This window comes from Eschrichtius robustus, chromosome 13 (genome assembly GCF_028021215.1).
Source record: "Eschrichtius robustus isolate mEscRob2 chromosome 13, mEscRob2.pri, whole genome shotgun sequence".
NCBI lineage: Eukaryota > Metazoa > Chordata > Mammalia > Artiodactyla > Eschrichtiidae > Eschrichtius > Eschrichtius robustus.
The window spans coordinates 102890751-102916903 of NC_090836.1; the positions used below are offsets into that span (position 1 = coordinate 102890751).

Here is a 26153-nt window from a genome sequence, read left to right on the forward strand (position 1 = left end):
CATCAGAGCAATGCAAATCAAAACCACAGTGACGTACCACTTCACGTCCACTAGGGTGGCTAAAAGAAAAGACAGTGTTATCAAGGATGTAAAGAAATTGGAACCCTCATACATTGCTGGTGGAATGTAAGATGGTACAGCCACTTTGAAAAACAGTCAAGCAGTTCCTCAAAATATTAAATATAGAGTTACCGTGTGACTAAACAATTCCACTCCTCGGTATATAGCCAGAGAATTGAATACATATATCCATTCAAAAATAGGTGCATGAATGATTGTAACAGCATTATCATAATAGCCAAAAGTTTGAAACAATTCAAATGTGTGTCAGTGGATGAATGGAAAATAAAATACATATGCAGATATTAGAATATTATTATTCAGCGTGCTGATACATGCTTCAGCATAGATGAACCTTGGAAGCATTAAGATAAGTGAAAGAAGCCGGTCACATACTGAATAAGTCCATGTGTATGAAACGCCCAGAATCGACAAACCCATAGATACAGAAAGTGGGTTAGTAGTTGCTAAGGGTTGGAGAGAGGAAGAAATAGGACTGACTGCTGATGGGAATGGAGTTTAAAAACTCTCTTGGGGGTAATGAAAATGTTCTAAGATAGTGGTGATAGTGAGACAGCTTTGTGAATATGCTAAAATCCACTGAATTGTATACTGTAAGTGGGTGAGTTTTATGGTATGTGAATTATACCTCCATAAAAGTCTTATAAAAATACAAGCTGCGCTGAAGTAACTAACCTTGTACAAACATAATTCCACGTGACACTGTATTTTTGATCCTAGAAATGGGATTACTGGGTCAAAGAGTAAATAAATAACGCATGTGATTTTGCTACGTATTGTCCAGTTCCCTACCATAGGGATCGTGCCACTTCGCATTCACTCCAGCAGTGTCTGAGGGTGCCGTTTCCTGTCACCTTACCAGCAGCATGTGTTGTCACACGTGATGATTTGCCCTTCTGGCAGCCGAGAAACGGTATCATAATTTGCCTGCATCTTATTAGGAGCACGGTTGAGCAGATTGTGATATCTCTGCAGTCCATCCGCATTTCTTTTTTTCTGTGCCATTTATGTTCATGTATTTTATCCATTTTTCTGTTGGATTTTCTCAGTTTCTACAAGCTCTGTATATATTAAAATATTAACCCTTTGCCTGTGATATCTTTCAAATAATTTTTACAGCTTTCAATTTGCCTTTTTAAAAAATGTAGTCAAATTTTAAAACCTTTCTCTATTGCGTCTGGATTTTGAGCCACAGTTAGAAATGTTTTCCCTGCTTCTGGCTGAGAAAAAGAATTCACTTACTAATAAACTGAGATTCATTTGTAGTTTATCCTGGTGAATAATATTAGGAAGAGATCCACTTTTATACGTTTTAAAGAAGCTTTATTGAAGTATAGTTGGTTTGCAGTGTTGTTTAATTATACTTTTTTATTTTTTTCTTTATTTTTGATGTAACTTTTTCAGCTATATGCATACACATACCCCCTCCCTCTTGGACCTCCCTCCCACCCCACCCCCATCCCACCCCTCTAGGTCGTCACAGAGCACCGAGCTGAGCTCCCTGTGCTGTACTGCAGGTTCCCAAGAGCTATCTGTTTTACACATGGTAGTGTATTTATGTCAAAGCTAATCTCCCAATTCATCCCAATTATACTTTTTTATATGGCTGTCCAGTTGCCCAACATGTTTGAGGAAGAGTGAAAAGAAAAATAAAGTACCACTTTTTGTTTACGTCTGTTTTAAAATATTTCTGGATTGATATAGGTGTTCCAGGTAATTGCACAAACAGTATTATTATAGCAGGGAGTAAGGAAATAAAAAAGGAGCAACAGATCACCTATGATCTCCAGCCCTTCCCAGGCTGTTGCAGCGTGTCAATTTGTCTTCTCTGTTCTTCGTAGGTGAACGAGCTGGACGGCATTCCCCTGATCCTGGACAGCTGTAGCATCGATGACAGCAACCCCTGTATCCTTGATGTGACTCACGAGCGTTAGTTCACCCTCGGGGGCCTTAGCGGAACAAGGCCCTTGCCGGGTATTCATTCAGGAGGCAGCTGGCTGGCTTTCTTGGTGGCTCGTTCCTAAGAACTAAGCCACTTTCTCAAGGTTCGGGGCTGGAGTGTCACTCCTGGGGTCTGTGCAGCGTAGTGAGCTCAAGTTTTCGAGGTGACTAGGACATTCTAAACCGGCCTTCTACTACAGAGTGCCTTAAGACTCTGAGGCAAAAGCTCATCCGTGGCCCCTGTGTTCGCTGCATGTCACTGATGTCACCTTTCCAAACGCTGTGTCCGTTGGAGTAAATGTGAAGAAGCTTACATTTTTTTCTATAGAGATTCGAGGTATCCAGTCCTCTGGAAGAACCATTTTAACACTAGTTTGGAGGCCTCTGAGACCTCAGGAATGGGGAGAGACGTTTCAGTGGCCCCGAATTCTGGTTTTGGTTGGGTACAGTCTTGCGACCCTCTGTTAGTGATGCTGGGGGCTCTGGCTCTTGCCCTTACCTGGTTTGACCACCCTTCTGGAGGGTGTTCTGCAGGGAACTTGCGTCTTTCCCCCCCCCACTCCACCAACCAAGGTCTTGCCCTGTCAGAAACTGATGTAGTACAGTGGTGAGGAACCAGGGACTGGATACAGCCTGTTAAGTGTGAGAGAGAATCTGTTTACCTTCAAGACCCTCCCTGGTGAGAATCAAACTCAGCCCAGTCCCTTGCCCTGGCTGTTGTGTGGCCTTGTGCTTCTTGCAGGTGGGGGGCAGGGGTGAATAAGGCCATTGCAAGGACTTTGAGATTGTAACCCTGTGTGAGACCGAGGAGGAGAGGAATTTTATTTTTTAAATGCTCACTGTGGTTTCTGTCAAGAAGAGAAAAGGAGCTGATGAAAATCATGTGTTTCAAAGTAAGTAGATGGAGAAATGCTTATTATTTGTGCTAAAGATACTGTCATTTGTCTGATTAGCAATAGAAGAAAATCTCCTGTTTCAAAGAGCATGATAGCTTATAAGCTCAGTCAGGGAAAGACAAATAAACAGCCTCAGAAGACTTTCGTTCAAGGTAAAACAGAGTCGGTTCACTGCATTGCATTATGATCAGGCACACAGGCTGTGCTCATTAGAGAGTTTTGAAATATTTTAGCCCCAAAAAAGGAAGGGAAAAAGAAGAAAGCTTTCTGTCACAGGAAAGCAGTAAAAGAACATTCAGGTGTAACTGCAGGTGTTGCATTTCCTGATGAAAAAGATGATTTATTGCAAACAAAGAAATTCACCCAGTTTTACTTTTATATTCCCTGAATTGACCTTCTAGTGAGAAAAAGTTGTTATTGCTAATCTTTAGACTTCAGCAAAGACCAAAAAATTAAAAGTCTGTTGCACACAGCACATCATAGTTCTGCTGATAACGCTGCATGTGGCTCATGCTTACAGAGTCTTTTATGTTGACATCCTCCTTGCCGGATATTCATTCATTCATTCGTTCGTTCACTTCTTTCAGGCAACATTTATTGAGCCCTTACTGTGGATTTACATACATTACAACACTGTGAAGCAGTTACTGACAACACTGTGAAGCAGATGCTGTTATCATTATCCGCCCTATTTGTAGGTGAGAAAATAAACTGAGAGAGCCTTAGTGACTTGTCCTGAAGGTCAGACCCAGAATTTAAACTTGGTGTGTACCTGATTCTTAGCTGCTTTCCTAAACTGCCTCCTTGTAAGTCACTGGGAGGGAACAGAACACGTACAGAGAAAGCACAGTAACATATTCACGTAGTGGAGAAATTACTCAGAATTATAAATTGAAAAAATGTAGGTGGACAATCTATATAGATAAATGGTTTTTTAAATGATAATTAATGAAGCATTGCAAGCTTCCAGAATCTCCTTTAAATTGTCAAGAAGAGGCAAAATGTTACATGTTTCGTGTTATGTACATCTAGTAACTCCTTGGACTTTTGTTTATAAACACCTACTAGATTTTCAAGACATACAAAATACACTTAACAAGATATGAGATACATACCAAAATATGAGCGCAAAGGGAGAATGATGGTTGAATGGTCAGAAATGAAGAAGTATTATAGCCTAGGGATTCAGTTTTTAGATGTGAGCCATAAATTAAAACCTGACCTCCCTAGTGGCCAGAGCAAATAGGGCCATAACACAGATCACAGAATAAACCCACCCCATGCTCCTCCTCCACACTGTTGCTCTGCGCCTGCTCTCAGGCAGGTTTTCCCAACAATTATTTAATTTCCCTGACCTTGCCTCCTTACCTCTCATTCACTCCCCCACCCCCATTCATATGTTTTTTTTTTCTTTCCTATATTTTTTATTCATCAAAATAATAAATCTGTATTTTTTTTTTTAAATGCCAAAAGGTGTAGAATGGGGGAGTGAGTTCTCTGGCTCCACCCTCCACACTTTGCAATTCACTCTCTTTCTTCTAGTAGTTGCTTTTCTGTAACTAAGTAATATGCTTTGCTGCTGTTTCTTGATATATCACATCTTGATGTGACCTGTTTACTTTGTTATGACACTAGGATTTAGCTCTTGTATACCACCTCCTCTCCTCCCTCCCTCATGCTCCCGCTATAGTTAAGATCCTATTTGCTCTGTTGCCTGCATGACTGGTGAGGCTGAGCATCTTCTAAAATGTTTATTTACCATTTGGATTTCGTGTGTGTGTGTGTGTGTGTGTGTGTGTGTGTGTAAAATGTGCTTGATCAAAACCTTTTGCCCATTTTTTCATTGGGTTATCTTTTTATAATTTGTTTGTAATAGATCTTTATATATTCTAGATAGAAGTTCTCTGTCAGCTACATGTGTTGCTAATATTTCCTTTCCCTCGTTCTATGACTTATCTTGTCATTCCCTTTATAGCTTTTTTTTTTTTTTTAATTAACAGAAGTTCTTAACTTTTAGTCAAATTTATCACTTTTTCTTTATGGTTAGTTTTTTAGGTGTGTATCTTGTTAAAGAAATATTTTCATACCCTCAGGTCATGATGATAATCTATATTCTGAATACTTCATATTTTTATCTTTTATATTTATTTATTTTTAAAAATTTTATTGGAGTATAGTTGCTTTACAATGTTGTGTTAGTTTCTGCTGTACAGCAAAGTGAATCAGCTATACGTATACATATATCCCCTCTTTTTTGGATTTCTTCCCCATTTAGGTCACTACAGAGCACTGATACCTTTTATATTTAAGTCTGTAGTTCACTTGGAGTTGATTTTTGTGTGTGGTGTGAGTTAGGGGTCTATTTCTGTGTTTTTCCATATGGACATGCAATTGTCCCAGCCCAGTTATTGAAAAGAACACACATTGTCTACTGTAGTGCCAGTTGTATTGTAAGTCAAGTGTCCATATATGTGTGGGTCTGGACTCTTTTTCTTTTCCATTGATCTCTGTGTTCTATCCCTGTACCAGTACTATGGTGTTAAGTACTGTCACTTTCTAAAGTATCTTGATATCAGTCGAGTGAGGCCTTCCAACTCGTTTCTTCTTTTTTAAGAGTATTACGGCTATTTTAGGTCATTTGTATTTGCCCATAAAAATTTTAAAACCAGCTAGTCAAATCCTACACATTCACACTTGTGTGTTTTTGTGCACACATGTGCACACACACATGCACACATATGAAATCACCACCAACAAAAACAATGTAAAATCCCCACATGTTGAATTACTCATTGAGATTGCTTTGGCTAAAATCAATGTAATTAGAATTGACATCTGAGTCTTCTAACCCATGAACATGGTATATCTGTCCATTTATTTAGAATTATTACTTTTCAGCGTTTATTCCTCTCTGTGTATTTTTATAGCTTCTTTGCATGGATTTTAGTATGTATTATTTTGGTTATCATGCATTTCAAGTGTTTTCTAATTTCTATTATGGTTTTTTTTGACCCATGGATTATTTAGAAATGCATTTCTTAAATTCTGAACAAATAAGAATTATCTTTTGGAGATTGATTTCTAACATAAATTCGTTATGGTCAAAGAGCACATACTTGATGTTCTTTGTCCTGTGAAATTTATTAAGACTTGCTTTATGACCCAGTGTATGGTCAGTTTCTGCACCTGTTGTGTGTGTGCTTGAAAATCACATCTATTCTCTAGTAGTGGAGTACAGTATTTTTAGGTCAAGTTTGTAAAATTTTTACATTTTTAGTGATATTTTTGTCTACTTTGGTTTATCGGTTGTGGAGAGAAATGTTTTAAAATATCAGCCTATGATTACAGATTTCTCTAAATTTCTCCTTTTAGTTATATAAAATTTTTCTTTATATATTTTGAGACAACATTATTAGATTAAGGGGTATAATAGGTCTTGAAAAATATCCCTGTTGTCACTGTAAAGTGACCCTCTGTATCTCTAAAAATGTTTTTTGCCTGTTACTAATATAGCTACTTTATCTCACTTTGGGTTGGTATTTACATGGTATAACCTTTACAATCCTTTTATTTTCAGTCTTTCTGTATCAGAGGTGTTTGTTGTAAACAGCATAGTTGATTTTTTCTTAATCTGGTTTCTTTGCCTTTTAGCTATTGCATTTAGCCCATTTATATTTACTGTAATTACTGATGTGTTTGTATTTAAGCTACTCTGGTTTGCTTTCTATTTTATTTTACTTTTCTCTCTTTCTTTTGGATTGATTGTTTTATATAATTCAGTGTTTATCTTTTTCTAGTTTAAAAGTTTTTAATTCTTTTTTTCTATTCTGTTAATAGTGCCCTGGGAAATTACAACATGCATCCTAGACTGAGGAAAATCTAATGTTTTCCAGACCTTCACCCGCTTCCCAGATAATACAGGACCACTCAGCACCCCCCAATTTATATGCTGTTGTTGTTATATATTTTTATAACTCTGTAAGATGTTATTATCGTAGTTCTATAACGTCAGTGTTCATTTAGATCTATCCACATACTTACTACTTTCCTGCCTTTCGCCCCTTCTTATAGCTTTGTCTGTCCACCTGGGATCGTTTTCCTTCGGACTGAAGTCCTTCTTTTAGAATTTCCTTTAAAGTGGGTTCATGGGTGAGGAACCATCTGAGTTTGTTTGAAAATGTATGCCTGATTCCAGCATTTTGTTGTGATAGCTACAGGATCTCAGTGTTTTAATATGTATACTTTGACTTAATTCTAGTATTTCTAGCATGGTATCTGCACCCTCTGCATCTGGTATCCTCCATGCCAGAGTGTCTCTACTTTACCCTTTTTGTTGGATGGATTTGGGACATAATCTGGAAGGAGAATCAACAAGACTTGGTGACACTTCGGAGGCGGGAGAATAAAAAAGAAACAGCATCACAGGTGACTCCCAGGTTTCTGACCTGAGCAACTAGATGGATGGAGATATTCCCACATTTATTGAGAAAGGGAATAATTTCAAACGAGAATATAGACAGATGAATGTGTTCATAAGCTTCATCATTTGCCTGTTGTCACCAGTCACCTCTGAATTGTCAGAGTCAATGGATGCTTTGCAGTTCTCGTCATATTAAAACTCAGCTCAGCAGATCTCATCACTTCCTCCTTAACGTAACACTTTTTTCTTTCATGATAGTGCCTCCTCTTGGTTTTTTTTCACGTCTTCCTGGCTCCTCCTCCTTATTCTCTGTTGTTACTCCCTCTTCTACACAACTTTTAAACGTTGGAGATCTCCTGGACATTCCAGAGCTCAGGCTCTCTCTTCTCACTCTACATTTTCTCCCTAAAGAATCTCACCCATTTATTCCTTTACTCGTTTATTCACTCAATGTTTATTGAACACCTTTTATGTCCCAGACACTATTCTGGGCTCGTGGAATGACAGGGAATCCTGTAGGGAGGCTATTGGCATCATCCAGGCAGGAGATGACAGTAGCCTGGGCCAGGCTGGTAGCCGTGGAGATGGGAGATGAAGTTGTATTCTGGGTATTCTTAAGGCTTTAAACATCATCTGTTCACCTTTGTCAGATTTAACCTCTAGACAGACCTCTCTTCTGAGTCTCAGGCATATGTCTCTGACACCCTGCTTAACATTTTCCTTGCGTATCTTACATCCCAAACCTAGGATGTCCAAAGTTAAGCTATTAGTATCTCTGCAAAATTCTCCCCTGTCTTTTTCAATAAATGTGGGAATATCTCCATCCATCTAGTTGCTCAGGTCAGAAACCTGGGAGTCACTCACGATGCTGTTTTTTATTCTCCTGCCTCTAAAGTGTCACCAAGTCTTGATTCTCCCTCCAGAATACATCCCCAATGCACCCATTTCCCTTCATCTCCATTGCTACCATCCAGTCCATACTCTCCTCACCCCTGGCCTGGATGTCAGCAGTAGCTTCCTAACTCATCTTTCAGCTTCTGGTTTTGTTGTGTTGCAGTGATATTTATTCCCCATCCATTCAGTGCAGTCTTTTAAAACCAAAATAGGGTCATTCCTCTCTGCCTCTTGACTCTCCCTGCCTCTTGACTCTCCCTGCCCCACACCGTCCCTCATAGACATGCCCATTTACAAAACCTCCAAGCCTGTCCATTGTCCTTAGAATAAATCCACAGGCTCCAGCACGTCCTGAGAGGTCCTTTGTGGTCTTGCCCCACCTGCCTCTTCATTTACCTCCAGACCGGTCTTCCTTTTTTATTTTTTCTTTTGCCCTACCCAGGTACGTGGGGAGTTTCTTGCCTTTTGGGAGGTCTGAGGTCTTCTGCCAGCGTTCAGTAGGTGTTCTGTAGGAGTTGTTCCACATGTAGATGTATTTCTGATGTATTTGTGGGGAGGAAGGTGATCTCCACGTCTTACTCTTCGGCCATCTTGAAGCTCCTCCCGGTCTCCCTTTTTAGCATTCCCCAGAGACTCTTCGTTTTTTGTGTCTCAGATCTGTCTAATTTCTCACCTCAAGGCAGTCGTTAACGCTCGTCTCTCAGCCTGGACTCTCTCCCCTGGCTCAGTCCTCCTCGTCTCCATGTCCACCCTCCTCGTCTCTTCCTCAGGGAAGCCTTGCCGGTTGACCCCTCCTAGAACCTGCTCTGTTCCTTCAGCTGAGCACGGTCTGTAATTGAATGAATGTTTGTGCATTTATGTCTTAATTACCCTCTAGACCAAGGCCCATAATGGCAGGGACCATTTTTTCTGTTTTTCACCTAATTATAATATGGCGCTGTCAGGTGCATAGTAAATGTCCAATAAATATTTCTTAGATGGGTACGTGACTGAGTAAAACAGTGAACAAATGAATGAAAAAACAGCAGCTTGAGGAGGTTTTGTGTGTGTGTGTGTTTGATGGGTGAGGGGTGGTTCAAAGCACAGGAGAAATTTCTCCCACGGGTTTGATGATTCTCTTGTGAATTGAATAAGCTTGGTTTGACAGTGATACTCTTTCATCTTGGTTTGGTTTAACCCCTTCTTCTAATAACTCACACCAGTCAAGCTTCCACTGAACTTTAATTTCAGTATTTTGTGTTAAAAAGCAATAGATATTTTGGATATGCCTAGACTAGGAATCAGTGCAGATAGTAAATGTCAGTTAACAGAAATACCTCCGTTCTCTGATCACCCTGGATCGACTGGCTGTGTCCGTGTACTCACACATCCTCCACAGGGTGGGGTGGGCGTGAGGCCTCGTGTTACCTTAGGGCAGCAGTCCTTGTTCCCCATGGGAAATCGGTGGTTTGGACCCTATGAAAGACTTCCTCTTTACTTGGGGATTAGGAATTTCAAGGTGGCATATCAGGGCGAACTAAGCTGCAAACTCTCCCACGCTAAGAACTGGGCTGGAAGGCTTACTGCCCCATTTCTTGGAGGTGGCTTCTAGAGACCGACCGGGGTTTCTAGTTCCAGGGAAGAGACAACATCTCAGAGGGGTGCTTAACCCCAAAGGACGGCGCTCCGCGACGGCTGCTGCGTCAGGGACACAAGACCAGCTGTTCACTCGCCGGCTCCCTTGCGGAGACCCGCAGTAATGACACAGTAGCAGATGCCATCGGAAAATTCCAGCTCCGCTACCACAGGGTCCATTTCTTATTTGTCATTTATTGTGGCAAGTGGGATTTTTTTTACTGTTGTTGTTTCCAAATAGAAACAGCTGAACTCTATTTGAAATGTTTTCCCTTGATTCTTTTTTGATCTATGTTTTGATCAGTTGTCCTTGATGTGGTTTTTTTTTTTTTGTATTGTTTTTATTGGAGGGGGAGGGGACAGGGATAGATAGGATGAGAGTCTAAACAGGGTTGGGGTTTTTTTCTGTTCTTTTCTTTCTTTTTCTTCCTTCCTTTCTCTTTCCTTCTTTCTTTCTTTTTTTATCGAAAGGCCTCATTTGTAAGTTTTACTTGTGTACAGAAATGTAACTGTTTATAGGAATAATAACCAAACAGCATTTCCCCAGTAATCTCGTGTTCGGGAAGTATGGCATAGTGGCAAGACGATAAGTTCTGGGGCTAGACAGATGCAGATTCTGCCACTTCTTAACCTCTAAATACTTCACTTAACCTCTGTTGTGAGTTTTAGCTTATTTATCTAAAATGGGACCTATTCCCGCAGGGTTATGGTGAATGTGAAATGTCACCATGTTTGCAAAGTGCTCAGCCTATAGTTTCTCAACAAGTAGATGTTCTTGTACAAATATCCTATTATAGCTGTTAATGCCTAGGAGAAAGGTATATTTTCATCTGTGATTGCACTGTGAATCAGTGGTAAAACTGAAATAATAATGATAATAATATCACAGGACAGAAGAGAGAGTCCTCAAACAGATTGACACATGCACAACAAAGGCGCCCCTGTAGCTGAGCAGAAAAGGATGGTCTTTTTCCATAAATGGTGCTAGACCAATTTAATATCCTTAGGGGGGAAAAAAGCCTACCACCCCTGCCTCATCCCATTCACGAACATTAATTCAAGATGAATCATAGACCTTAATGTGAAAGGGAAAACACAAGAGCTTCTAGAAGGAATCATAAGAGAATATGGTTATTGTCTTAGAAGAGGCAAAGATTTCATAAACAAGACATCAAAATCATAACCGAAAAGCGCTAACTATAAGAGAAGGACTTTGAAAAGGTTTTCGCGTTGTATATATCTGACAAAGGACTCATACCCATGATATATAAAGGACTCCTGCAAAACAGCAAAGAAAAGGTAACTCAGGTTTTAAGAATGGACAAAAGACCCATGGCATTTCACAAAAGAGGAAATCCAGATGGCCAGTAAAGGTATGAAAAGAGCTCAACGTCGTCACTCATCAGGGAAGGGCAAATTGAACCCACAATGAGGAGCCCACCAGAATGGCTAATAAGAGGGCTGACGGCACCAAGTGACGGCAAGGGTGTGGAGCAGCCTGCACTGTAATAAACTGGTGGTGGCGACGTCAACTGGAAAAGTCCCCTTGGAAAACTTCGGCAGTGTCTGCTAGCACTAGGCGTCCACCAGCCCTGCGAGCCAGCGGTTGCACCCCTAGGTGTACCCCCAGGAGAAATGCATACACACGTGTATCAGGAGACGTGTGCAGGAGCCTTCCTAGTCACATTAGCCCCAAAGTGGAAACATCCCAAATAGTCATCAGTAGTAGAGTAGAAGTTGTGGAATGTTCGTTCCATGGAACAATACACAGCGGTAAAGAATGAACTGCTCTGTGTAACAGATGGATGAATCTCACTCACATAGTTTTCAGCTAAAGAAGCCAGATTCAAGAAGAGTATACACTGTATGATTCCATGTACACGAAGTTTAAGAACGGGCAGAATTAATCTGTGGCGATAGCAGTCAGAATAGTGGTTACCTTGAGGGGTAGGAGGGCGGCTGTTGATAGGGAAGGGGTACTTGGAGGCCTTCCAGGGTGCTGGGCACGTTCTGCATCTTGATCTGGGTGGGGTCATGGGATGTGTAGGTGTGAGAAAACCCATCAGGATGTACACTTAGGACGTGTGTGTTCTCTTGCTCCTCACATTAAAATTTTAAAAATCATTGAGTTATTTCTAGGTGCCAAACCCTGTGCTATACCCTTTACATACATTATCTTGCACAATTTTTTTTTTTTAACAAGCCTCTTTGTTGGGAACTATTATTTTACAGATGAGAAAAGTAAAGCTCAGAGAGTTGGTTCCCTGACTGCAGCTGGTCCGGGCTCTCCCAGCTCGTGCGTGGCGGGACCAAGGTGCGAGCCCAGGGTTGTCTAGTTCAAGCGTCTAGACTTCCTTGTGGGTGCTTCCTTCACTCCCTCGCAGTGTCTCTTCCAGTCTCCCTTTCTTGGGGGACACGTGGGCATTCAGATGGGTTGGATGCAGTCTTGAGTTAATTAATCCTGTTGCGTCTAGCACGTGGTACCCACTCACTGCTCTGCTTTGGCCTCAGGTAATAATCGAGGTAGATACCTAAGTCCTGAGGTGGTGGCCGCCTTGGAAAACAGGTACCTCTGCCTGAAGAGGAGGGCCAACTCCTTCCTCTTCTAAGACTTGAGCATGTGTGTCTTCCTCCTGGAATTTTTCCACAGTCCCCCTTAACTGAACCTGAGTCCCTCATCTTGGTCTTCCGCGGATCCGCTGTGTTACCCTGCCACTCTGTGAACATAGCACATGGAAACACCGGGATACGTAACTCTTTCCCTCTAAAAAAGTCTATCCTAGGCGGGATCTGTGTCATATTGCACACCCCACATTGGACCCTGTGTGTTACCACAATGTGTTCCAAAGCATATTTTTTTTCTGCAGTATCTTAAATAGCTGTTATGTGAGGGAAGGCTTCTAAATAATATATATATGTAGGACCTGTGTTAAGCAGGTGTCTCTCTTGCAGGGCACCACGGAATCTTTACTGTTCTCATGTGCATTTTGGAAACTCGGGACTGCAGTGCCACATCTTGGGGAATGCAGGAATTTTAGTATAAACATGGAGACACGTTCCATTCTGTACTTTTTCTTCATGAGGAGTCTAGCTTGTGACTGCGCCTGCCAAGCAGCCGCCAGAGGGAGGCGTTCAGGGAAATGCCTTAAACATTTCAGAATGGCACAGCTGGCCAAACTTGATGTTGTTTATAAAAGGCATCAGTGAATTTCCACACCAGAGAAGTACTTATGCGGTATGCACAAATGATATGTTTCTGCTTTTAATATCTTACTTTGCCCATCCTAATGTTCAAAGCAGAAATCTTTCTGCTGAAATCAGTCTCTCCTCCTCCGGAGGGGAAGGACTGTCTTCTGTTGACTTCTGTGTCCCCAGCATTAAACAGCTGGTGAACCTTCAGTGATCATTTGTTCAGTTGTTGAGCTGACATTAATTAAAACTAGAAAACCTCTGCATGCTGTTTGGCTTTCAAAAGGTAAACTTTGGGTTTGGCTACCCAGTGATTTAATTTGGTTTTTTAAAGCCTCTCATTGATTCTCTTACCCCTCACCTAGGGTGATTGAAGATGTGCAGACCAAATCTTTCTCCCCATCCAAAGCAAACAAGTGCACACACGACTTCGCAGGTTAGCGGAGGCCTCCGTGGGACCCTGTGTGAAGCAAGTCAGTGAGGGGCTATGGGTGGGCGATGCTCAGGTGCCACTCCCAGGCTGATGAGAGGGTAACACGCTGGCCCCCTGCACCCCACACATGCTCACACAGATGCAGGCCAAGGCGTCATCTAAGTAGACCCATTCAGGGACTTCCCTGGTGGCGCAGTGGTTAAGAATCCACCTGCCGATGCAGGGGACACGGGTTCGAGCCCTGGTCCGGGAAGATCCCACATGCCGTGGAGCAGCTAAGCCCGTGCACTACAACTACTGAGCCTGAGCTCTAGAACCCGCGTGCCACAACTACTGCAGCCCGAGTGCCTGGAGCCCGTGCTCTGCAACAAGAGAAGGCACCACAGTGAGAAGCCCACGCACCGCAACGAAGAGTAGGCCCCGCTCGCCACAACTAGAGAAAGCCAGCGCACAGCAACGAAGACCCAACACAGCCAAGAATTTTTTTAAAAAGACTCAAAGAACACAAACCTGATGGATCTGACTATATAAAGAAATAAACAAACCTGTTCAGAATGAAAGAGGGAAGAAGACCTGTTTTACGTAGCTTCTACGGTATTCTAGCAGCTGGTTCCCCAGGGCTCGAAGCCGAAAGTTGGAGGAGTGGGGTGTCATATCTTGCACGAGGCTCTCACAAAAGTGGACTCTGTTTCCTTGTTCAGGTGTTTGGCAAATAGTCCCAACTATTTTAAAGTGAGACTGAAATACTTCAGGTTGTACTCCTTCAGATGGTGTCTACTTAGCTCTTAGTTGTGTGCTTCTCGTTTTCTTACATCCCGAAGATCATAGCGGCTAGAAATGAAAACTATTGTCAGCACGCTGAATCGTTCGCATGTGAAGGCTGCCGAGCCGCGCGTGTCTCCTGCGCACACGGGGAGGCCAGAGTGCGTGGTGTGCGCACCTGCCCGCTGACCTCAGGCCTGCACACTCGCCTGGGCTCTGGGTTGGTCTTGCCAAGCCTGCCTCGCTCAGCTGCCCCCTGCCTCTAGGAGGTCAGAACGCATCCAGTCCTGCTCCATCTTGTTGACTTGCACGAAAAGCACGATTGCTTGAGGTTTATTGTCTTGTCACGTAAGGTAGAAAATGGGAGTCTGTCCTTTTCCAAGGTGAGGTGCCCGGCGTGAAGCGCGTCACCCTTGCTCCCGCTCAGCCTGGGTGGGGACGGGGCGAGGCGCCCTCACACCAGAAGTAGTGAGACAGGGCTCTTGGAAGCCTGCTCCCTTCGCCTTCCTGGCTGCCACTTCAGCCAGCTGGCTTTGAGGTGACACCGTGTTTTCTTTTGTTTTTTTAAAGTTACTTGCCTTTTATGTATTCATCTATTCATTCATCCATCCATTCATCCATTCATTCATTCATTCATTCATTCATTCATTCATGGCTGTGTTGGGTCTTCGTTTCTGTGCGAGGGCTCTCTCCAGTTGCGGCGAGCGGGGGCCACCCTTCATCGCGGCGCGCGGGCCCCCCACCATCGCGGCCCCTCCCGCCGCGGAGCACAGACTCCAGACGCGCAGGCTCAGCAACTGTGGCTCACGGGCCCAGCCGCTCCGCGGCATGCGGGATCCTCCCAGGCCAGGGCTCGAACCCGTGTCCCCTGCGTTGGCAGGCAGACTCCCAACCACTGCGCCACCAGGGAAGCCCCACCGTGTTTTCTTAATTTTACTTCTCAGCCGTTAACTATCAGCGTTTTAAGTGCCACCATATAAAATTAATTTCAAACCAGAAACAAAGCTTTTGCGAACCTTTGTTGCCATTAATTTTTGTTCTTGAGGATCCGCTCCTGTGGCTGATTGATTTAACAAATGCTGTCTGATGGGTGTCACTTTAGGGAAAGAACGTCGCTGGGAAACCACGTTAGAAATAACTCGCTTAAATGATTTCGCGCTAACAGTCTCCCGTGGCAGTTGTGAGTTTGCTAGCCTAAGTATTTTGAATTTTGAAACTAAAAGAAACTATGAAATATTTGTTCATTGTTGTATTACTTTTGGTTTTCTTTAAAAAAATTTTTGAAGACTTTGTTTTTTAAGAGCAGTTTTAGGCTTACAACAAAGTTGGGAGGACACTACGGGGACTTCCCATTTTCCCACAGCCCTCGCACATGCAGAGCCTCCCTCATCGGTAACCCCCACCAGCGGGGCACTTTTGTTTTTTTAACAGAAGTGGAACCTGTGTTGACGCATCATTATTACCCAGAGTCCATAGTTTAAGGGTCCACTCTCGATGTTGCACTTTCCGTGGGTTTGGACAAATACGTAATGACATGTATCCATCACCGTAGTATCACACAGAGTATTTTCACTGTCCTAAAACTCCTCTGCGCTCCACCTCTGCGTTGCCCCTCCCCTGACCCCGGCAACCGCTGATCTTTTCCTGTCTCCATAATTCTGCCTTTTCCAGACTGTCACAGAGTTGGAATCATACAGCACGTAGCCTTCACATTGGCTTCTTTCACTTGGTAAAGTGCACGTAAGCCTCCTCCATGTCTTGTCATGGCTTGCTAGCTCATTTCTTTCTTTAGTGCTGAAGAATATCCCATTGTCTGGGTGTACCAAGTACTGGTTTTTCAAAATTCTTTTCTCTAACGCTATGTTTGCATCATAGGCCTTCTGCACACCTCCCCAGTCTCTCTCTAGTATAACGTATAGTTGAAGAGAACTTTTATACGTCTTGACTTTGTATTTCAGACGTTGTATATCTGATGTATAGATTAGAACATAAAGTAGTAAGGCTGAAATACCACCCTAAAATTCACCTGCATGACAGTTTCCTTCAGACACTGCCTCCCGTGGGGCTGAACTCAAGATTCCAGGGAACCTGTCTCCGCACAGAATGTGCCGGATGCCTTTTGAAAGTACATTCAGCACACGGTACCAGCACAAGGACATCCGAAGTTTCAGTGCTTGGTAATCATACCTCACCTCTTTCCCCAAATGGCATTACCCAGCTGTCTCACCGGGCCTCTCGTCGTTGAGGTGGACTCCTCTGGCTGTCATACTCAGGGTGGTCCCCGAGGGTGAAGATCTACCTTCAGAAGAGCTGCTGAATTTAGAACAGAAGGATGACTGCCTGCACACAGAGTGCCCAGAGCAGCTCCCGGCACATGGTTTGTGCTTTAAGAGTGTTGCCGTTGTTATTTAGATGTATATATTTTCTTACAAAGTTAATTAATTGCCAGTTTTTCTTTTTACATTTGCTTTCTTTATTAAAATGAGCAGTGACTTTGGATGTGTTTAGGATGGTAATAATTTTTTTTAAATCTCTCTGTACTTACATGACACTGCCACCCAGAATCCGTATTTTGTAAGACACTTGAGAGGTCGGGTTGCTGAAGTCTGGCGCAGAGAAACATGTTCTAGGTACCCTGACTAATGTCAGTATTTTTGCCTGAAATGACCTTAGTCAAATTTAGCAGTGACAGGGAAGGGCCTGGTCAAAACGTCGGTGTGCCACAGCCATTTCAAGCACCGTTAAATAGTAACTGGCTGGCTGGCTGTCTTGTGATCATCATTCTTAGCAGGAAGTGTTGGATTCTCTGTACCACTTATTTGTCTAGAACCAGAAGATGTTAAAAAAAGCCCTTACTGGGCGAGTGAACCTGTGAAGGGATGAGGTTGGCCCTCATTGGATACAGACGAGGGGGCCGAGGGCCGGGCCCTGGAGCCGCCGGGGCAGGAGGCTGGCACCCCTGCTCGGGGGCTGTGATGGGGGAGAGTGACCGGGCCGGCTCTGTCCCAATGCTCACCCTGGTGACAGCTGTCCCACGTTTGTTCGTGGATCTGCACAGCTCGAAGGGAAGCCGGGGGCCTGCTTTCTGCCTGGCGCTGACGGCCTCACGGGGGTGACAGGGACAGGGAGGCCTCCGCGTGCTCTGGCTTTTCTCGTCCTCAACGGTTCTGTGGGTCCACATGCCCCCCTTCATTTGGGTAACGGTTGCACACTCAGAACATGTAAAAATAAAGCTAACTTTCAGACACAACTCGCCTTTTCCATTCTTAGCGACCTCAGGTCTGGACGTCTCCTCTGAGGTAGAGACGAGGTGCCTTTGCCCCTGGGGCCGCCGGAGTGGAGCATGGCCGTGTGGCCTGTGAGCCCTGGCCGGCCCCCTCCCCACGCCGGCAGCTGGCCTCTGAGCTGCCAGGAAAGGCCGTGTGGGCAACGGACGGACCTCTTCTTCAGGGTTAACTGAGTGCAGCGGAAAACAGGCCCCGTGCTGTGCAGAAGCCTCACTGCTGGACAGAAGCCAGGCAAGGGCAAAGCTAGGAGGTGGATTGCAGTTTACAACACAGACCCAACCCTGTGCTTGAGAGTTTTCACGTGACTGTGATGAGCCGACTTTTACAAGAGATTCTTGTCTTCATTTTTAGTTAATGGCCTAATTCTACATTCTCATAGAAGCTCACAGAATGAAGACAGTGTCAGATGCAGAGAGAGATCTGCACTTTCTGGTTAAGGATAGGACAAACCTCTAAAAAGTCAAAACATTTTCCCAGTTTTTGAGAGAAACCAAAATATGTCAGAATCAAAAGCTGCTCTGCTGTCTTTCTGTCCTAAAGCGCCTTCAGAAACTAGCACAGCTCTTGTTCACATGTTTCCTCTGGGTGTAATTAGGAAGCACCAGGAAATCCTAAATGGGTTTTCAAGAAGAAAATGACAGTGAAAGTTTCCGATGCACAGTCCGTCAGATACCCGGGCTGGGAATGGGCTGCACATCCTGGGCAACACTTGTGAATCACTGAGACAGTGGAAGCCACAGAACTCAGAGGAGTTTTGGGGCGTTACGGGGCAGTATTTCTTAGGGCGATCTAGTTGAGGGAACATGTGAATTGCATTTGGCAAATCAACCCAAACTTCAAGTTCAGTCATCATGCTAATTTTTTTAAATTGTACTTACCTTGAAATACAGTGTGCGTACCGAAAAGTGGGAAAAGTCTGTGTGTGGTGTTTGCAAATAATTGTAAAGCAGACCTGTGTAACCAACACCCAGGTCAAGGTGAAAAACACTGCCAGACTTCGCTGAGCCCCTCCCCGTCTGAGCTCCTCATCAGGCATCCCTGCCCTCCTCTGGTTAGCTCCTGTGCATGCGGCCTACACAGTGTGCTTTGGGCTGGCCATCTTTGAAATTCATACAAATGGAATCATGGCTTGCATTGTTTTGTCATTTGTCACTCAAAAGCATGATTGTGAGATTCATGCGAACCGTTGCACGTAGTTTACCATATAGTATTCCATTGCAAGAAGATTTAACGTTTCTTCGTTCATTCAGTGGGCGGACATGTGGCTCAGTTCCACTTTGGGGCTATCACAGTTAATGCTGCTGTGAACTTTTCCGTACATGCATGTATCCTGGCACATGAGCATGAGGTTTTTTAAGAAATGGAATCTCTGTGTCTTGCATATCTTCAGCTTTATTCTGGATGATGCCAGACTCTTTTTGGAATTGATCGTACCAGTTTATACCCCCATCAGCAGTATATGAGCTCCCTTTACCTTCTTATCAACACTTGATGCGGTCACTTAAAAATTTTTGCCATTCTGATGAGTGTAATATGTCCTTGTGATGTTATTTTAAACACTCTAATTAGTAATAAGTACATTTTGATTTTTTGTTGATCATTTGGTTTATTGACCATTTGGATTTCCTGTGTCATGAAGATGTTCAGGGTTTTTTTATTCCTATGTTTTCCTTTTTTTTAATGGATTCATAGGAATTTTTTCTACATTCAGGATATAAATTTTTTGTTCATTTATCAGTATTGTAGTGGTCTCTCCCATCCTGTGTCGTTTTATTTTGTTTTGTTTTTTATTTTCTTTATATCTTTTTACTGTCGAGATGTAAATTATATATAGTAAAATGCGAAACTTGCAAATGAATGTCTCAGCCTATGTACACACCCATGTAACCATCACCCAGATGAAGACACAAATTCTTATCCCCCTAGAAGGCTCCTTTGTGCCCCTTCTCACCCAGTACCAGTCCCCAGAGTTGTTCTGACTTCTGTGGTGGTTTCCCTCTATGGTTCGTGGGCTTTGTGTCTTCTTGAAGACCCTGAGGTTATAAGACTATTCTTATGTTTTCTCATCTAAAAGCTTTATAGTTTTGCCTTTCCCGTTTAGATCTATATCTATCAGAAGTCAATTTGTATTTATGGTGTACAGTAGGGGCTCAGATTTTTAAATTCCCCCTCTGGTTATGCAGTTGTCTCAGTATTGGAAAGACCTTCCTTTCACCGATGTCTCTGCAGGGCCACCTTTGTCATAAGTCGTTGTCTTGTGGGTGTGATTCCATTTCTGGCTCTCTCTTCTCTGTTCAGAATGTTGACCTCTTTCTCTATCCCTGCATGGTACTGTCTTAATTACTATGACGTTATCATCTTGATAGCAGGTAGAGGACATTTTGGGTGTTAACCAGTGCTCTCTGGCATCTTTATTGTTACTGTCGCTGGTTCATTCCGCAGGTGTTTCTTGAGTATCTGGTGTGTTATACTCTGGGCAATGGTCCAGCTGTTGGGGATAAAGTGGTGACCAAGGAGGAGACGCTGTCTGTGCTCTCGTGGAGCCCATGGTCTGGTGGGGGTGGGCGTAGCGTGTACCAGGCCTGAGGACAGGCGCTCGGCGTCCTTGGGGGCAGGAGCCCTGCCATCTCCCTCAGGAAGCCTCCCCTCTGTGCCCCGAGCCGCTTGCAACGCGCCCTGGCTGGGTCTGCCCCCTGGGGCAAACCATGTTGGATTTACCTCTTTTTCAGTCACCGCTGGCTCAGGGGGGGTGCGTCTCCCTAGGCCTTCCCCACTGTGTCACACCCAGTGTCACTCAGCCCTTCCTGACTCTCCTTCTGGGGCCCTGGCCTCCATTCTCTTCCCCTGGCCCCACAAGCTGTTCCTCTGCCTGGGGTCTCCTCCCATGTCTACACTGGCCAACCCCTGCTCATTCTTTTATTTTTTATTTTTTATTTTTTGGGACTATCCCTCTTAGAAATGAGCACATTGATTTTTTAAAAATTAATTAATTTATTTATTTATTTTTGGCTGCTTTGGGTCTTCATTGCTGCACGCGGGTTTTTCTCTAGTTGCAGCGAGCAGGGGCTACTCTTCATTGTGGTGTGCGGGCTTCTCATTGCAGCGGCTTCTCTTGTTGTGGAGCACGGGCTCTAGGCACGTGGGCTTCGGTAGTTGGCACACGCGGGCTCAGTAGTTGTGGCATGCGGGCTTAGTTGCTCCGCGGCATGTGGGATCTTCCCGGACCAGGGCTCAAACCCATGTACCCTGCATTGGCAGGTGGATTCTTAACCACTGTGCCACCAGGGAAGTCCCCCCCTGCTCATTCTTCCAGTTAGATTTAAATGTTATTTATCCGAGAGAAATCTTCCAGGATCCCAGTTCAAATAAGGCCCCCTTTTATTGTTTCATTTATCCTGTCATTTCACACTGTAGCTGTTACACTGGTTAGTAATGTGTTTATTTCTCTCCATTGGACGTTCCAGAAAGATCAGGACCTTGAAGTTCAGGACCACTGAGGTGTCAGGCCTTCATCTCACCAGCACTTGGTTGATACTGAGTGAACAGGTGAATATACACGTGCACACCATCTCTGCTCCTCCCTCCCTCCATGGTGATGATTGCCTTTACTTTCCATCCCTTAGCTGAAAATTGGCAGAAGGGGAATGAAGAAACTCTGAGAAATGGTGTCGTATTTAACAAAATCTTCAGGTGCTAGTTGGGAAGCAGTGGCTCGTAAGATGCCTTTGAGCAGGTGACATATCTTTGGGTGGTGTGGTGACAGCTGGAGAACTAATTGCTGTTGATAACGGAACACACAGGGGTTCATCGACATGAGTGATCTAGCTTTTTCTATGACACCCATGATCTGTGGCCCAGCTCTGTTGATCTCAGGGTAAATGCCTGTAACAATGACGGTAACTGTCATAACAGATCTGTGTGTTCACGTTTATTGAGCGCCTCTTTCACGCCAGGCGTTGTGCTCTGATTTATAAGACTTCATGACCACTCTAGGAGACAGATACTATGATTATCCCCATTTTATAGCAAAGGAAGTTGAGGCAAAAAGGTTTTGTACCTAGCCAAGGCCCTGAGCTGGGGAGGAGCAGGAATGGCGATTTGAACCTGGACTTTGTGACTCATTTGCCATATTGGGAAGTTGTTTTGTCTTCCCCTCATTGAAACTGAGGCAAAGGAAAGTGAAGCCACGCGCCTGGCAGGGGAGCCAGGAGTGGGGGCCAAGTGCCTCTGGCCCACAGGTGGGCTGCATGTGTGCGCGGGGCTGGGCGCAGCCCGACGGGTGTTCCCCTCCTGTCCCCTCACGTACCGCCTGTCCAGCTTGAGCGCCCAAAGTCACAGAGCTTGTAAATGGCAGAGTTGGGGTTCCAGCGCAGTGCGTCCCAGTCCGCTGTCTTAGCCCTGCTGTTACGGACACCGGGCTGGTCCCCGTCCCCCCTCTGGCCTCCCTCCAGACCAGCCTCCGCACAGCTGTCAGAGGGGGCTGCCTGAGTTTTCTACTTCAGCCCTTCCAGTGGCTTCTCATCATATTAGAATAAAATGCGGACTCCTCCCTTCAGCCTGAAGTCCCTCAGGGCTCCAGCCTTGCTCTCCCGCACTCATCCCTCCTCTAGCGGCGGCCTTGCCCGGCTTGTGGCTCCTCTCTCCGCCACCCCGCCCCCAGCTCCCCAGATGACCGGCGTCTTTTTATCTGTGGTCTCAGCTCAGTCCCCTCCTCAGAGCAGCCGTCTCTGCCCTCCCTGGCCAGCGCCCTGTGTCCTGCAGTCACGCGTTACCAGAGGTCTGTCTGGGGCTGGTGCCTGCCTCCTGCCCGGAAGGTCAGCGCCCCAAGGGCAGGGACCTGCCTGTCCCGATAGTCACTGTATTCCCAGCATCGAGCATAGGGCCTTCACGTTCTGCTTTATTAATGTCAAATGAGCACACAGGTCGTGGTCTGACCCTGAGAGACTGGCTGTGTGGTTAAAACAGAGAGTCTGCACTTACAGCTGCACCCCTTGCTCTAATTCCGGTGTAAGAATCAAGAAGTGTGTTCTTTATAGAGGAGAGGAAAAGCACCGGAAAGCGTTAGATTTCTGTAATTGAATGAGGTTTCTTTCCCCCCAAAGTGGGATATCCAGTACTTTAGAAGCTTTAAAAGAGGCGTGTCAAGGAAGAGTTTAGAACGTAGTGTCATCACAACAACCAATTTGGCTTTTACGTAGTCTCAAGTGTTACTGGTATTCATTTACAATTAGTGTTGGAGTGATTTGCATATTATAAGTTTCTGCTGAGAGTTGTCTTGACTTTTAAATGGACACAGCAGCGCTCTTCCCTCAATGAGGGTGAGCGGAACCATAGGTGTGCACCCGACTTTCAGCTCACCTATTGCTAATGGAAATGGAAGCAGACAGCACGGAATATCCGCGGGTCTGTGCCTGCTCAAACCTGTGGGCCCACCCACTCTTGACGTCAGGGGACTCTCTGGGAGCTGCTGGGAGGAGGAGGGGTGGAGAGGCCACCAGCATGGCCTGGGTGACCCACAGAGTTCATCGTCCCCAGAGACTAGTGACATCTGGACCAAGGACAGTGATAACGGATGCTTAGGCACATGCAGTGTGCTGATGCTTTGGCACCTGAAGTAACGGGAAGATGATACCCGACAATTATCTTCCCAACAGTTATCTTCCATAATTTAGATGGGGTTGCTTAACGTTTTCTACTCGAAATTTTAATTTCATTTTGAGCTGTTTACTGTTAACTTCCAAAGGCGTCACTCTAACTGGTATCTGAGAGCTTAGCTTATCTTTTGAGATTTCTTTGAAGAGAAAGGGACTCTATTTCAAGTGTTATAAACCCTTCCGCTGATGTGTTAGGCAGAGCTCAGAACTTGCGGTCAGGCTGGCCGGAGGAAGGACTGCACTGGGCCTCCCCCAAGTGTCCTCCCATCGGCTGTGGCCACTGAGGAGGGCTTAGGAGCAGTGGGGTGGGTGCTGGAGTCTGCCTCCAAGCCAGGCCCACCCGCTTCAGGTGTGTGACCTCGGACAGGACTTCAGCCTCCTGTGTCTGAGTTTTCTCATCAGTAGAATGGGTTGATAACACCTCCCTCAGGTGGTGTGTTTGTGCAGGCTGAATACTTTCTGTGAGTGCTTATAACAGCCCCTGACACATGTTGTACATTCTGCAGGTGATAACACCCGCTGCTGCCATTCCTTTTATTATTATCACTGTTACTATTTTATGCAGATAAACTGGCAGTCTTGGCTTATATGAGAGACACTTAAGTTAATTCCTCTGGCAAAGCTTTGCTTACATGGAAGGTAGAAATTCATTCAAGCCAGCAATTCCTTTATTCCAAAGAGCACAGAGCACTATAGAAATACCCTCCTACCTGGCTGCCGGGGCCTTGAGTGGGCTCTGTCTCTTCTGGGCTCTCACTGGCTTCTCTTCATAAGTTTCTCAGTCGTCAGAGCCCAGTGATCTCAGGTTACATCACACCCTTCTGTGCCATCTCCAAAGTGAAGCTCACGGCCGGCAGTACCCCTGGATGTGAGTTGAGACTCTGGGGCAGTAGCTTTTCTTGAGACGTTTACTGTGTCCAGAAAGCCTCTCCCCGAGGAGGTCTCCCCTGCAGCCCAAAGGCTGAGGTTGTGTAGCGCGGGGTTGCGGGGGGGGGGGGTGGGCGGCGGGAGGGGTCTGTGTGCACGTGGTCATTGATGCCTCACGTACAGCTCAGATCTGACGAGAGAACTGGGGCGCCCGCCCTTGTTAGAGGGCGGAGGCCAGGCACCAGGGAGCATTCATCCAGAGGTATTGAAAACTTCCCTCCTCCTGTGTGTGCCAGGAGCTGCAGCGGCCCAGCCCGGAGTCCCTGCACACAGGTGAGCACACGTTCCATAGAAGGGCTCAGGATGACACAGTGGCAGTATAGTGTGCGGGGGCCCAGGAGAGGGAGAGGGGGACCCCCCCACGTGACAGGCCCTGCTCCGTGTCGTGAGCCTCTGCTGCATGCCCGGCATGTGCCAGGCTCTGCTGAACACGTTACACGCAGTGGCTCCTGTAGAGTCTCAGAAGTGACATTAGAGCCCTGCCCCAAATACACATGGAACCGCTTGGTGGCCCCAGGCCCTGTGGTTTAAGTTAGAAGTGGCCTTGGTTGGTTCTGATCTGAGACCTGTTGTGTGGCAGACGCCAGACCAACTGCCTCTTGCCACGCCGGGCTTTGAAGTGGTGAGTAAGATGACTCCAGAATGCGTAATGGACGCAATTAGTTTTGGTGCCGTAGGACCCTTTACCACAAAACCCTGTGGATGTGAGGTACCTGCAAGCCCAGCCCTCGCTCGGCCACAGGCGCTTTGGAGTGGGGAGCGCGTGGTGACGGCGGACCCGAGCGGGTATCATCTTCCCGTTACTTCACCGCCACACTGACAGGCTCGCTGGGCGGGGTGACAGCAACCAACCTTGGGTGCCTGCGCTTCAGCCATCTGGGATTTGTGAAGGACGGAGGGCTCATCCCGGCCAGGGCCAGGCTGAGGGCCGTGGCTCCGCGGTTCTTCGCCCGCGTGATGACACTGAGGAGCCTGGTGAGATGGAAAGACGGCCCAGGCTTCCAAGAGGAGCCTTAAAGCTGGGACCGGCTAATCTCTCCCTGTAGGCGGTCAGCTGGTGGAAAGCAGGTGGTGCATACTGAGGACGGTGAATGTAGCCTTTGTTTCAGAATCACTAAGAAACAGGTTGTGCACAGAGACAACAATTCTCTGGTTGACCCTTGTATGTTAGGATATTTCTGTCAAAATTCAGCAGTGTCTTATTGGGCCTTTGTACCACTTCTTTGGTGTTCTAGTTCCCTAGAGATTTGGAGACCGAAAAGCAGCCTCAGCTTTCAGAGCAGTGGTGTTTCTGAGATGACTTTTTCCCTCAGTAAAGACTGAAACTCTCTCCTCCTTCTTGTAGGACATATTAAACCCAAGTATTATTTTATGATCTTCAGACTGTGACCTACAGTTTACAAATCTGGCAATTATTTGTTCCCCCACCCTCTTCTGTTAGTTGGGGTTTATTTTACTGTGTTCAGTATTAACGATTAGCCGTTAATTGGCAAATGAGAGAGCGTACATACACTGATTTATAAATGCTGTTAGGATACACTACAAAACCTAGAACAGTCCGCGTCGGCACGGCACTGAAACACTTGAACCACAGATGTGCCCTCGTATTAAAATGCAAAAATGCAGAGGGAAATTAGACATCAGATAGACCAACAATTTGGAGAAGGAAGAGGGAGCCCTAAGGGTGGTTTGTGGTAGTTACTGAACACACACTGGTTTCCAGCACCGTGAGGGGAGGCCGGGTACACAGTCTGCACGATGAAGGCTCCCGCTTTAGTGTTCTGAGTGAGAGGAGTGCGTAGTTTAACTGAGTGACTTACATGGAAGTTGAGAGAGAATCGTTACAGATGAAGGCAGAGCTAGAATGCACTTTACTGCGCAGTGAAGTTTCTCTTAACGTTTGGAGGTAGAGTTCACCTCTGCAGAAGTGGGTGGCACTTCATACAGGAACGCTAACGGTGTTTTTCAGGTTTATTTCCTCCGCGAGGACCCTCTCTTGTCTGTGCCCCGTGTCATAGGTAAGTTGCCCTCCCTCCTCTGCCCCCGCCCCGCCCC

General features: G+C 45.4%; 1 protein-coding gene and 1 long non-coding RNA gene across 2 annotated transcripts in view; both read left to right on the forward strand.

The window, feature by feature from the left end:
• The window catches only part of ATXN10 (ataxin 10), a 153310-nt gene that overhangs the window by 119890 nt on the left and 7267 nt on the right, over nucleotides 1-26153 (forward strand). Inside the window, exon 10 of the mRNA XM_068560526.1 lies at nucleotides 1923-1986. Coding sequence (XP_068416627.1) covers nucleotides 1923-1986 — 64 coding nt within the window. The remainder of the gene's footprint in view (nucleotides 1-1922; nucleotides 1987-26153) is intronic.
• LOC137774976 (uncharacterized) lies at nucleotides 1997-7067 on the forward strand. Its single transcript, XR_011075954.1, has 3 exons — nucleotides 1997-2915; nucleotides 3506-3616; nucleotides 6756-7067. It is a non-coding gene; the product is annotated as an uncharacterized lncRNA (long non-coding RNA).